Below are 13,877 nucleotides of genomic sequence, written 5' to 3'. Positions count from 1 at the left end.
CAAGTAAGAAGACAAAGGTGTCCCACGATGAGAGAGGAGATAGCTGGAACAAAAGAAGTATATTTTGTAATTTGCCATATTTCAAAACTCTCTTGTTGCGCCATAACCTTGATGTCATGCATATAGAAAAGAATATATGTGATAGCATCATGGCAACAATTATGGATGTCAAAGGAAAACGAAGGATAACATAAATTCTCGGCGCGATTTGCAACTAATGAAAATAAGGCCAGGTATGCATCCGGACAAGGAAGGGGACAAGCCTACTTTTCCATCTGCGCCTTTCACTTTGCTTCCACCCAATAAGATTTTGTTCCTTCGGTTTTTTAAGGACCTCGAAGTTCCAGATGGATTTTGTTCAAACCTTGGCCGCTGCACTAATATGAAAGAGAAAAAAAATTCAGGACTGAAGAGCCACGACTGCCATGTTATACTAAATCATTTACTTCCTCTTGCACTGCGTGGACTTGTTCCCCAGAATATTTATGACCCTCTGGTTGAGCTTTGACAGTTCTTTTGCAAATTAAACTCCAAATCACTTTTAGTAGAAGAACTTAATGAAATGCAGGCCCAAATACCTGTGACACTATGTAAGCTTGAAAAGGAATTCCCACCGTCCTTTTTTGATGTCATGATGCATCTGCCTGTTCATTTGGCTAATGAGGCTCTTGTTGGTGGACCTACAATATATCGGTGGATGTATCTCTTTGAGAGACAAATAAAGTGTCTGAAATCGCTAGTGCGAAATTTGGCACGACCTGAAGCTTCCATTGCAGAGGGATACATTGCAGAAGAGTTCATTTCATTGTGCTCTAGTTATTTGGATGATGTCGAGACAAAGCATAATCGACCAGGCAGAATCAATGATGCACCAGGGGATGACAACTATTATTTGTCAATATTCAATCCGGATGGAAGGCCATCCGGTGGTCGTAAACCTAGAGATCTTAATCTTCTTGAAGCAGAGCAAGCTCATATTTATGTTTTGAGAAATTGTGATGTAGTTCAACCATATATCAGGTATTGATTATTCGGTTCACTTATTAAGTACTTAGTCAACTAATTTTTGCATGCCCATATCAATTAAGCTTTGTATTATTGTAGTGAGTACTCCAGTAGTCAAGATGGATGTTCACTGCAACCATTTACCACCATGTGGAACCAGAAGTTCAATCAGTGGTTCAAAGAGAAGGTAAAGATTCCAGAATAAAGTCTGTATGTACATACATATGCACGTACATTTCAGTATTTCTGTGTGAAGATGTTAACATAGCTATTTTTCACTGCATAGGTAGCCAGCTTGCACGAACATGATAAGAGTGAGCTCACCGAAGACCTTTTGGCACTATCACGTGGTCCATTGGAAAATGTAACATGTTTTACTGGCTATGACATGAATGGATTCAGATATCGTGTTCAAAGTCGAGATAGACACCTCTGCACACAGAACAGTGGGGTGGCTGTACTTTCAGAACAAGGGGATAATGGTAATACAGTAGAATATTATGGCATATTGACAGAGATAGTCGAACTGCAATACTTAGGTGGAAGGCGTGTGACATTATTCCGTTGCAACTGGATTGACGTATTTGACAAAGAGCATGGGATGAAGAAAGACAACAAGCATGGAATCGTTAGTCTTAACCTGCAGCGTTTGCTTCTGACAGATGAGCCTTTCGTTCTGGCTAGCCAAGTCTCTCAAGTATTTTTTGTCAAGGATAATCTTATAAAAGGATGGCATGCAGTCGTGAAAAATCCATCACGTCATGCTTATAGTGTACCACATGGACAGTCTGATGATGAAGCCTCTGAAGCTGAACCTGACAATGGCGATGAAGACGACTTGCTTCAAAATTCGACATCAACATCACGTAGAAATAGAACAACATGATGGCACTAGTTTATGCAACTCTTAATCTGTAGTAATCGATTTGCTTCATATTTTTTGCTTTTACCTTATTAATAAACAGTGACACAAGTAGTTCTGTACTTACTTTATTTGATTTAGCATTCAATAATTCATTTTCAGTATATCAATATTCACTTATTTAATTCAATTTTACTTTGTATAGCCTTTGTGCACACTTCAAACTAACGCTATATGCGTAGGGTATCACAATGAGTCAGCACAAGTATGGAAACTTAACAGCATTAGCTCGGGAAAGATGCTCCTCATAGTTGAATAAGTCTGGACTTGTACACCAGGGTATTGCTAGGCGGACCTTGCCAGAGAAATCAAGTCAAATAGCAGATTTCAGCAGAAAAAGGGTTACTCACAAGCCTCATTTGCAAGAAGAGAAACTGTGGAAAAAGTATGAGTTAGCTGCAAAAGGTACTACAGAAACATAAAAATATTATTCAAGCTATCTACTAAAGGATGATATAATGTGGTTGCTTGTTTTCATAGATGGAAATGACGCGGCAACAAATACACCAATCTTGTTTACTACAAATTGGGATGCTGATGATTCTGGAAGTGAGTTTCTAAGTACCATATATTGTACCAAGAATTGTTTCTAAGCTTTATTGTCTTCAAGTAACTCATAATATATTGCAGCTATGAGTGATGAAGCTGATACCAGCAATGATGGTGACATGGGAAATGATATGCATGATTTTCATGGTATGAAAAACTTCAATTTTTTTCATTTTTCCTTCATCCACCATGCTGACCGATTGGTTGTATATTTTCAGATGGTGCAAATGGTGCAGATGAATTAATGGGTAATGAAAATCTGGAAAGTGAAGAATCCCAGGATAGCCATGGCTTTGCAGGTACCTCAAAGACCAGTAAGCACAACAATGCAACTGAATTAGTTGATGAAAATCTGGAAAATGAAGAAGTGCGGGGTAACCATGACCTTACAGCTACGTCCAAGACTAGTAAGCTCAGCAATGCAACTTGATTAGTTGATACTTCAGTCGGACCGCTACAATATAAATTGTAGCTTGAATGTTTTTCTTTTTTGTACTTGATTAACATATTTCTTTCGAATGGTGCAGGACCTCAAACAGGTGAAAAGCGCAGGGTCCGTGGGAAAAATAAATGCAAGGAAGTAGCTGATCTCATGGAGTCCCAAAAAATTAAAGTCCGGTTTTACAATAACCGTGCACTTTCCAAAAGTTTTGCACGACACTTGGGTAGAATTGTCCGTAATCCTAGAATTACCCCGATGAGGGTAAAGGAATGGTCCAATATTACTGATGCAGCTCGGAAACATATATTTGATGCAATTAAGGTATGTTTGGTTAAAAGTTCTAGCATTATAATCTGATTTTCTATACTGATGTATTTATGAGACTCTGTTTTATGAACAACTATTTAGGACAAGTTCGAAAATATTGACGACAACATTGCAATAGATGTGTACAAAGATGAGATATTAGACCATGTCAAGAAACTTTGGATCAACTGGCGTGGAGACTTGCACCGGCATTTTGTGAAACCCAACAAGACTATGCAAGAGGCTATGAAAAAGGTACCTAAAGATATTCCAAAGGATGACTGGGAATGGCTTGTCAAGGAGCATTTTTCAGCAGGGAGTTTCTGGTATGTTTTAATGTTGCCTCTTAATTTTCAACCATTTGTGCAGTTGACAATATAATCCTCTTTAACTACAGAAAAAGAGCAAGAGAAACACCCAAAACAGAGCTAACCTCAAAATGCTTCACCGATCTGGCAGTAAACCCTTTAGACTGATAATTTGGGACATGGTACATGCTTTGACTTCTCTTGTTTTTCATTTCCAATAATATAAGATCAGTGTGAGTTGTCTTGCCATTTTGTTTCAACTAATAATAGTCAATTGCCTATGTTGGAACAGGGAGGAAAGGAAAACAAGCCACCGAGTATGGATAAACTATTTTCAGAGACACACAAGAAGGGTACAGACTTCCCTGATTCTACAACCTCCGCCAAACATGTAAGACTTAATTTAACATTCATAACTTCCATAATGAACATCACGTGTACAATTCCTACTTAGAGATAGAAGTTTATGCAAATAACTTACTGTTGGCACTTCAGGCACAAATTAAGACCATAGTTCAGTTGAATCCTGGTCTTTCAAATGATGAAGTCATGCAGAAATGTGACACATCTAAGCGGCATGATTGCGTAGTTGGATTTCGTGGTGGAATTAGAGCAAGAGATTTGCGAGGACCAGCATTAAGTAAGGCTGAATTAGTTTCTCAACTTCAAGCTTCTGAGCAAGCGAAACAAGTACTCGAAGAAAAGGTCAACGGGATGGCGCAAGAAGTATCAGAAATTAAGCGTCTTCTATCTGGTAGATCTCTGACTGATAGTTCTCATGAACGCCAACATGATCAAGTAAGTTGTTCTCACACATTGGTTTTATTTGTCATTATACTTGATGCCATTTATTTACATGGACTGACTTTCATAAACTAATCAACATTTTGTAGGACTGATGGTCCACCAGAATATATATAAGCATAAGGAGGCATTGTAATCGCTGGTGAAGAATGATATCCATTCAAACAACGATGGCGTCCCTCTATTGAAGACTAATAAATATTATCTTTTCTACTTGTCTCGTTTTCCATATAGATATGTTCAAATACATTGGTGATATAAGGAGTGCTTTTGACTCAATTTTCTTACAAGATATTTTAGTTTCAGAATTGTATGTCAGAATATTGGTACTTATATTAATAAAAGAGGTTATGATCCTTTCAATTAAGATTCTTTTGTTTCTATATTAATGTGGATGTTAATATTGAAATGTTGGATGCTGCATAAAGTGATTGTTGAAGGAATGTTATAATATAAGTGGTTCTAAAGGATATGAAAGTGTGAAGAGAGTGGTCGGTAATGATACTTTGGCCAGCATGCTAACATTATTAGCGACGACAAAAGTGGTTGTTATTGCCTTGGGATCGACACACCATCCCACTATTATTAGCGACGACAAAAGTGGTCGTTATTGCCTAGGGATCGACGACGACACACCATCCCGTCGTTATAAGAATAACGACCACGAAAGGTACGTGGTCGTTATACTTTTAACGACGGAGCCTACTACGACTAGCAGATGGTGGTCGTTACTGACTTTTAACGACCACAATCCAACCATTAACGATCACATATACCGTCGTTAAAAACTGTATTCCTAGTAGTGTAATCCAGTGGTGTGGTGAACCTACCCACTACAACACAATGTCATATTCTGCAATGTCTTAACTATGAACAATGTCATATCATTCTACTATTATTTAAACCGTCTCTTTATTTGCCAATCTGAAATGGGATAAATTGATAGCACACTAACCATTGATACTTATGAGTTCTTGATCTGTAATCCAGTGGTGTCGTGAAGCTGCCAACTCCTTCACAATGTCATATCCTGCCATGTCTTGACCTGAACAATACCATATTGTGTTAATGCAATTTTAAACTGTGTCACTTTATTCGTCAGTAAGAAATGTGATGAATTGTCAGCACTGATACTTTTATGTGCAAAACCTGTCATATGTCTGCTTGTTTATCTTTCAAAGTGAGGAAGATATAAGTGTTGAACAAGCGCAGTCTCATCATCTTGCTCAGGTGGTTGCGCTGCAGCTCGCTAGCAGGGCTAACCTTTCTTGAACTCTATTGAAGTTTTGTCGGTTTTGTATATTATTTTGTCGGCGTGTTTATTTGCACTGGTGGCGGTCTTTGATGCCCAGTGTATGTAATCTACTGTCTGCTTGTGCTTTATTATCATAGTGCCGAACTTTGATGCCCAGTGGATGTAATATGCCGTAATTTCTTTATTGTATAGTCTAGGTTTTTTTTATTCACGATGCTGCAGTTATTTTACTGTATATATATCCTGTCTTCGCAGTAAACCGGCCAAACCGTAAAATTAGGGTACATAATCGGGCCGTCATGCAATCACGATGTATGATCCGCATCATGGGCCTCGTCAAACTGGCCCACTAGTAGATTCGGGCCTTTAATAGGCCGAGTAACCCCGGCCCTCTTTTCGCAAGAAAACTCAATGGGCTTTTAGGAGGCTGAGAAGTAGGTTGGGCCTGAAACATGCCGAACAGCTCACGGGCCGGCAGCAGCCCGAAATGGACCCCGGCCCATGATTGTGCGAATCAAATCACGGGCTTTTAACAGGCCAAAATTGTCTCGGTCCTTGTTTGGCCCAATCAGATATCGGCTGCGAGCAGGCCGGATGCAAACCGGGCCGTAGTTAGGCCCAACTATATGACGGGCTTTTAACAGGCCAAAATTAATATAGGGCCGAAATGTTAAACGGGCCCTTAACAGGCCGAAACTAATATCAAGCCGAATTACTAAATGGGCCTTTAGCAAGTGGGCCCAAAAGCATAGCGTCCAGTTAACGGGCCCAATCTGATATGGGCCATAATTGAGGCCAAAGCCTCTTAAAGGGCCGGACCTGATCTGGGCCGTGATTTGGCCCAGAACGTGGGAGGCTTTTAACGGGCTGGGTCTCATATGGGCCATTATTAGGCCCGGAACGTGGCAGGCCATTAATGGACCGGATCAAATATGGGCCGGCATTTGGCCCAAGACATGGCAGCCAGTTAATGGGCCGGCCTACTAGGGTCCTCAAAATCTTGTGGGCCTACAGCTAGGCCGGCCCATTAGTGTCGGCGAAATCTCGTGGGCCTTTAGCTGGGCCGGCCCATTATGATCCGCAAGAATTTTGTGGGCCTTTACCTGGGCCGGCCCATTATGGCCTGCAAAATCTTGTGGGCCTTTAGCTGGGCCAGCCCATTATGGTCTGCAAAATCTCGTGGGCCTTTAGTTGGGCCGACCCATTATGGTCCGCAAAATCTTGTGGGCCTTTAGTTGGGCCGGCCCATTTAAACTTGATGGGCCGTGCCACGTGTCGACGTATCATAGGCGCCTTCTGTCCAATGAGTGGATGACATCTGTCCCAACGATGAGCCGACACGTGTTTCCTCCAGCCAATGATGATTTTACACGTGGAAAATCCCCATTGGTCATGGCTATTAACGGGTTATCGGATCCAAAACCCGACCCGATAGCTTAACGGCGTTCCATTACGGTGGATGCCATGTGTCGGTCACCCTTGACGAAAGCACTTCTGTGACGCGCGACTTATCGTCATGGAAGTGGACACTTCCGTGATGATAATTTTGGTAATGTCATGGAACACTTCTACGACATCACAGGTATGACTATCTTGATTCTGTCATAAATTTGTCATGGATGTACATGCATGACAAAAAACGCGACCTACTGTGACAAACACGTATCATCACGGAAGTGTATTTTTTTTGTAGTGTGGTGTAGGTGTCACAGGAACCGGTTTCTGTGATGAACAACTATCCAATAAGGGAGCAGGTACAGTTACCTCATCAAGTTCTACTTTCCTCCCACTCACTTCTTTCGAGAGAAACTCCTTCTCTAGAAAGGATCCATTCTTAGCAACAAATGTCTTGCCTTAGGATCTGTGATAGAAGGTGTACCCAATAGTTTCCTTTGGGTATCCTATGAAGACACATTTCTCCGATTTGGGTTCGAGCTTATCAGGTTGAAGCTTTTTCACATAAGCATCACAGCCCCAAACTTTAAGAAACGACAACTTTGGTTTCTTGCCAAACCACAGTTCATAAGGCGTCGTCTCAACGGATTTCGATGGTGCCCTATTTAACGTGAATGCAGCCGTCTCTAAAGCATAACCCCAAAATGATAGCGGTAAATCAGTAAGAGACATCATAGATCGCACCATATCTAGTAAAGTACGATTATGACGTTCGGACACACCATTACGTTGTGGTGTTCCGGGTGGCGTGAGTTGCGAAACTATTCCGCATTGTTTCAAATGTAGACCAAACTCGTAACTCAAATATTCTCCTCCATGATCAGATCGTAGAAACTTTATTTTCTTGTTACGATGATTTTCCACTTCACTCTGAAATTCTTTGAACTTTTCAAATGTTTCAGACTTATGTTTCATTAAGTAGATATACCCATATCTGCTCAAATCATCTGTGAAGGTGAGAAAATAACGATACCCGTCGCGAGCCTCAGTATTCATCGGACCACATACATCAATATGTATGATTTCCAACAAATCTGTTGCTCGCTCCATTGTTCCGGAGAACGGCGTTTTAGTCATCTTGCCCATGAGGCATGGTTCGCAAGTACCAAGTGATTCATAATCAAGTGATTCCAGAAGTCCATCAGTATGGAGTTTCTTCATGCGCTTTACACCAATATGACCCAAACGGCAGTGCCACAAATATGTTCCACTGTCATTATCAACTCTGCATCTTTTGGCTTCAACATTATGAATATGTGTATTACTACTATCGAGATTCAACACAAATAGACCACTCTTCAAGGGTGCATGACCATAAAAGATATTACTCATATAAATAGAACAACCATTATTCTCATATTTAAATGAATAACCGTCTCGCATCAAACAAGATCCAGATATAATGTTCATGCTTAACGCTGGCACCAAATAACAATTATTTAGATCTAAAATTAATCCTGAAGGTAGATGTAGAGGTAGCGTGCCGACGGCGATCACATCGACTTTGGAACCATTTCCCACGCGCATCGTCACCTCATCCTTAGCCAATCTTCGCTCAATCCGTAGTCCCTGTTTCGAGTTGCAAATGTTAGCAACAGAACCAGTATCAAATACCCAGGTGCTACTGCGAGCTCTAGTAAGGTACACATCAATAACATGTATATCACATATACCTTTGTTCACCTTGCCATCCTTCTTATCCGCCAAATACTTGGGGCAGTTCCGCTTCCAGTGTCCAGTCTGTTTGCAGTAGAAGCACTCAGTCTCAGGCTTAGGTCCAGACTTGGGTTTCTTCTCCTGAGCAGCAACTTGTGTGCCATTCTTTTGAAGTTCCCCTTCTTCTTCCCTTTACCCTTTTTCTTGAAACGGGTGGTCTTGTTGACCATCAACACTTGATGCTCTTTCTTGATTTCTACTTCCGCAGCCTTTAGCATTGCGAAGAGCTCGGGAATTGTCTTATCCATCCCTTGCATATTATAGTTCATCACGAAGCTCTTGTAGCTTGGTGGCAGTGATTGAAGAATTCTGTCAATGACACTATCATCCGGAAGATTAACTCCTAGTTGAATCAAGTGATTGCTATACCTAGACATTTTGAGTATATGTTCACTGACAGAACTATTCTCCTCCATCTTGCAGCTGTAGAACTTATTGGAGACTTCATATCTCTCAATCCGGGCATTTGCTTGAAATATTAACTTCAACTCCTGGAACATCTCATATGCTCCATGATGTTCAAAACGTCGTTGAAGTCCCGGTTCTAAGCCGTAAAGCATGGCACACTGAACTATCGAGTAGTCATCAACTTTGCTCTGCCAGATGTTATTAACGTCACCAGTAGCATCAGTAGCAGGCCTGGCACCTAGCGGTGCTTCCAGGACGTAATTCTTCTGTGCAGCAATGAGGATAATCCTCAAGTTACGGACCCAGTCCGTGTAATTGCTACCATCATCTTTCAACTTTGCTTTCTCAAGGAACGCATTAAAATTCAACGGAACAACAGCACGGGCCATCTATCTACAACAACATAGACAAGCAAAATACTATCAGGTACTAAGTTCATGATAAATTTAAGTTCAATTAATCATATTACTTAAGAAGCCTCACTTAGATAGACATCCCTCTAATCATCTAAGTGATTACGTGACCCAAATCAACTAAACCATAACCGATCATCGCGTGAAATGGAGTAGTTTTCAATGGTGAACATCACTATGTTGATGATATCTACTATATGATTCACGCTCGACCTTTCGGTCTCAGTGTTCCGAGGCCATATCTACATATGCTAGGCTCGTCAAGTTTAACCCGAGTATTCTGCGTGTGCAAAACTGGCTTCCACCCGTTGTATAAGAACGTTGAGCTTATCACACCCGATCATCACGTGGTGTCTCGGCACGACAAACTTTTGCAACGGTGCATACTCAGGGAGAACACTTGTACCTTGAAATTTTTAGTGAGAGATCATCTTATAATGCTACCGTCAATCAAAGCAGAATAAGATGCATAAAGGATAAACATCACATGCAATCAATATAAGTGATATGATATGGCCATCATCATCTCGTGCCTTTGATCTCCATCTCCAAAGCACCGTCATGATCACCATCGTCACCGGCGCGACACCTTGATCTCCATCGTAGCATCGTTGTCGTCTCGCCAACTATTGCTTCTACGACTATCGCTACCGCTTAGTGATAAAGTAAAGCAATTATAGAGCGATTGCATTGCATACAATAAAGCGACAACCATATGGCTCCTGCCAGTTGCCGATAACTCTGTTGCAAAACATGATCATCTCATACAATAAAATATACCATCATGTCTTGACCATATCACATCACAACATGCCCTGCAAAAAAAAGTTAGACGTCCTCTACTTTGTTGTTGCAAGTTTTACGTGGCTGCTACGGGCTCAGCAAGAACCGTTCTTACCTACGCATCAAAATCACAACGGTAGTTCGTCAAGTTAGTGTTGTTTTACCCTTCACAAGGACCGGGCGTAGCCACACTCGGTTCAACTAAAGTTGGAGAAACTGACACCCGCCAGCCACCTGTGTGCAAAGCATGTCAGTAGAACCAGTCTCGCGTAAGCGTATGTGTAATGTCGGTCCGGGTCGCTTCATCCAACAATACCGCTGAACCAAAGTATGACATGCTGGTAAGCAGTATGACTTGTATCGCCGACAACTCACTTGTGTTCTACTCGTGCATATAACATCTATGCATAAACCTGGCTCGGATGCCACTGTCGGGTAACGTAGTAATTTAAAAAAATTCCTACGCACACGCAAGATCATGGTGATGCATAGCTACGAGAGGGGAGAGTGTTGTCCACGTACCCTCGTAGACCAAAAGCGGAAGCGTTAGAACAACGCGGATGATGTAGTCGTACGTCTTCACGATCCGACCGATCCAAGTACCGAACGCACGGCACCTCCGAGTTCAGCACACGTTCAGCTCGATGACGTCCCACGAACTCCGATCTACCAGATCTACGAGGGAGAGTTCCGTCAGCACGACGGCGTGATGACATTGATGATGTTGCTACCGATGCAGGGCTTCTCCTAAGCACCGCTATGATATTACCGAGGTGGATTATGGTGGAGGGGGGCACCGCACACGGCTAAGAGATCAATGGTCAATTGTTGTGTCTCCAAGGGGTGCCTCCCTCCCCGTATATAAAGGAGCGGAGGAGGGGGAGGGGCCCGGCCCCCTATGGCGCGCCCCATGAGGAGTCCTACTCCCACCGGGAGTATGACTCCCCTCTTCCAAGTAGGAGTAGGAGAGGAGAGGGAAGGGAGAGAGGAACAGAAGGAAAGGGGGGCGCCGCCCCCCTCCTTGTCCAATTCGGACTAGAGGGGGAGGGGCGCGCGTCTGCCCTGGCTGCCCCTCCTCTTCTCTCACTAGGGCCCAATAGGCCCAATGTGACGCCCCCGATTCAATCGTACACTAATCATGCACGCAAACGTGTACGATCAAGATCAGGGACTCACGGGAAGATATCACAACACAACACTAAAACATAAATAAGTCATACAAGCATCATAATACAAGCCAGGGGGCCTCGAGGGCTCGAATACAAGTGCTCGATCATAGACGAGTCAGCGGAAGCAACAATATCTGAGTACAGACATAAGTTAAACAAGTTTTCCTTAAGAAGGCTAGCACAAACTGGGATACAGATCAAAAGAGGCACAGGCCTCCTGCCTGGGATCCTCCTAACTACTACTGGTCGTCGTCAGCGGGCTGCACGTAGTAGTAGGCACCTCCGGGGTAGTAGGAGTCATCATCGACGGTGGCGTCTGGCTCCTGGGCTCCAGCATCTGGTTGCGACAACCAGGTAGAAGGAAAGGGGGAAAAGAGGGAGAAAAGCAACCGTGAGTACTCATCCAAAGTACTCGCAAGCAAGGAGCTAGGCTACATATGCATGGGTATATGTGTAAAGGGACATATCGGTGGACTGAACTGCAGAATGCCAGAATAAGAGCGGGATAGCTAATCCTGTCGAAGGCTACGCTTCTGGCAGCCTCCATCTTACAGCATGTAGAAGAGAGTAGATTGAAGTCCTCCAAGTAGCATCGCATAGCATAATCCTACCCGGCGATCCCCTCCTCGTCGCCCTGTTAGAGAGCGATCACCGGGTTATATCTGGCACTTGGAAGGGTGTGTTTTATTAAGTATCCGGTTCTAGTTGTCATAAGGTCAAGGTACAACTCCGGGTCGTCCTTTTACCGAGGGACACGGCTATTCGAATAGATAAACTTCCCTGCAGGGGTGCACCACATAACCCAACACGCTCGATCCCATTTGGCCGGATACACTTTTCTGGATCATGCCCGGCCACGGAAGATCAACACGTCGTAGCCCCACCTAGGCACAACAGAGAGGTCAGCACGCCGGTCTAACTCCTATGGCGCAGGGGTCTAGGCCCGTCGCCCATTGCACACCTGCACGTTGCGAACGCGGCCGAAAGCAGACCTAGCCTAGCAGGCGTTCCAGTCCAATCCGGCGCGCGCCGCTCAGTCGTTGACGTCACGAATGCTTCGGCTGATACCACGACGTCGAGTGCCCATAACTATTCCCGCGTAGTTGGTTAGTGTGTATAGACCAAATGGCCAGACTCAGATCAAATACCATGAACTCGTTAAGCGTGTTATTTTGAAGTAACCGCGGACACCGACCAGGGCCAGGCCCACCTCTCTCCTAGGTGGTCTCAACCTGCCCTGTCGCTCCGCCACAAGATCCACTCTCGGGTACTCCTACGAGCCAACCTGACTTTAGTCACCACAGGTATCATGTAAAGTATATAAGTATATACCCGTGATCACCTCCCGAGTGATCACGGCCCGATAGTATAGCAAGGCAGACGGACAAGAATGTAGGGCCACAGATGGAATACTAGCATCCTATACTAAGCATGTAGCACTACTAGGAAAAGGGCTATAGATGATATGGACACTAATGGCCCACCAGACATGTGGTGTGCCACTACTATATACTAATGGCGCACCATGTGTTGATGCGCCATTAGTGTCCAAATACTAATGGCGCACCACATCCACGGTGCGCCACTAGTAACAATTTTTTTTATTTTTTTTTCAAAACTAGTAATGGCGCACCAGGGGATAGTGCGCCATTACTAGTTAAACTAGTAATGGCGCACCACATCCACGGTGCGCCACTAGTAATTTTTTTTCAATTTTTTTTATTTTTTTCCAAAACTAGTAATGGCGCACTAGGGGATTGTGCCATTACTAGTTAAACTAGTAATGGCGCACCACATCCACGGTGCGCCACTAGTAAAAAAATTTCAATTTTTTTTCAAGTTTTTTTTAATTTTTTTCAAAACTAGTAATGGCGCACCGTGGGAGTGGTGCGCCATTACTAGTTGACGTGGGAGTGGTGCGCCATTACTAGTTGAACTAGTAATGGCGCACCACTCCCACAGTGCGCCATTACTAACTTGACCCAAAAATTTCACCGAATGCACCCCCCCCCCCCCGTGGACCGCCTTTTCAGTTTAAAAAGAAAGAAAATGATGGAAATGTCAAAAAAATAAAATAAAATAAGTTTCCCATGTGATATGTGGTCTAGTTGTTGGGAAAATTTACAAATATGAATTTCGACTTTATTTGCAAAATCTCTCTGGAATTTTTAAAATGGGCATAACTTTTGCATACGAACTCGGATTAAAAAGTTTTTTATATGAAAAATCATCTACTCGAAAAGTTACATCCGAATTTAACTGGGGAAACCCCGTTAAACATTTTCAAAATCCTCAAAAACCAAACAGAAAAAAAGTTACGGGGCTTTCAAGATCTAGAGGCA

The 13,877-nt window shown here is 42.9% G+C and overlaps 2 protein-coding genes across 2 annotated transcripts; both read left to right on the top strand.

The window, feature by feature from the left end:
• Positions 1-201: 201 nt before the first annotated feature.
• LOC123141204 (uncharacterized) lies at positions 202-2,056 on the top strand. Its single transcript, XM_044560410.1, has 3 exons — positions 202-1,020; positions 1,105-1,192; positions 1,292-2,056. Exons 1-3 carry the CDS (start codon positions 563-565, stop codon positions 1,889-1,891), a joined length of 1,146 nt encoding a protein of 381 aa, XP_044416345.1. The 5' UTR covers positions 202-562; the 3' UTR covers positions 1,892-2,056.
• A 182-nt stretch (positions 2,057-2,238) lies between these two features.
• LOC123142481 (uncharacterized) lies at positions 2,239-4,431 on the top strand. The gene is made up of 8 exons (XM_044561379.1): positions 2,239-2,476; positions 2,558-2,623; positions 2,695-2,883; positions 3,004-3,239; positions 3,327-3,550; positions 3,803-3,923; positions 4,028-4,330; positions 4,426-4,431. Exons 1-8 carry the CDS (start codon positions 2,386-2,388, stop codon positions 4,429-4,431), a joined length of 1,236 nt encoding a protein of 411 aa, XP_044417314.1. The 5' UTR covers positions 2,239-2,385.
• The last annotated feature ends 9,446 nt before the right edge of the window (positions 4,432-13,877 follow it).

This window comes from Triticum aestivum, chromosome 6D, assembly GCF_018294505.1.
Source record: "Triticum aestivum cultivar Chinese Spring chromosome 6D, IWGSC CS RefSeq v2.1, whole genome shotgun sequence".
NCBI classification, from domain to species: Eukaryota; Viridiplantae; Streptophyta; class Magnoliopsida; order Poales; family Poaceae; genus Triticum; species Triticum aestivum.
Note: the sequence above shows the minus strand (reverse complement) of the source record. Positions and strands in the feature narration are given on the sequence as shown.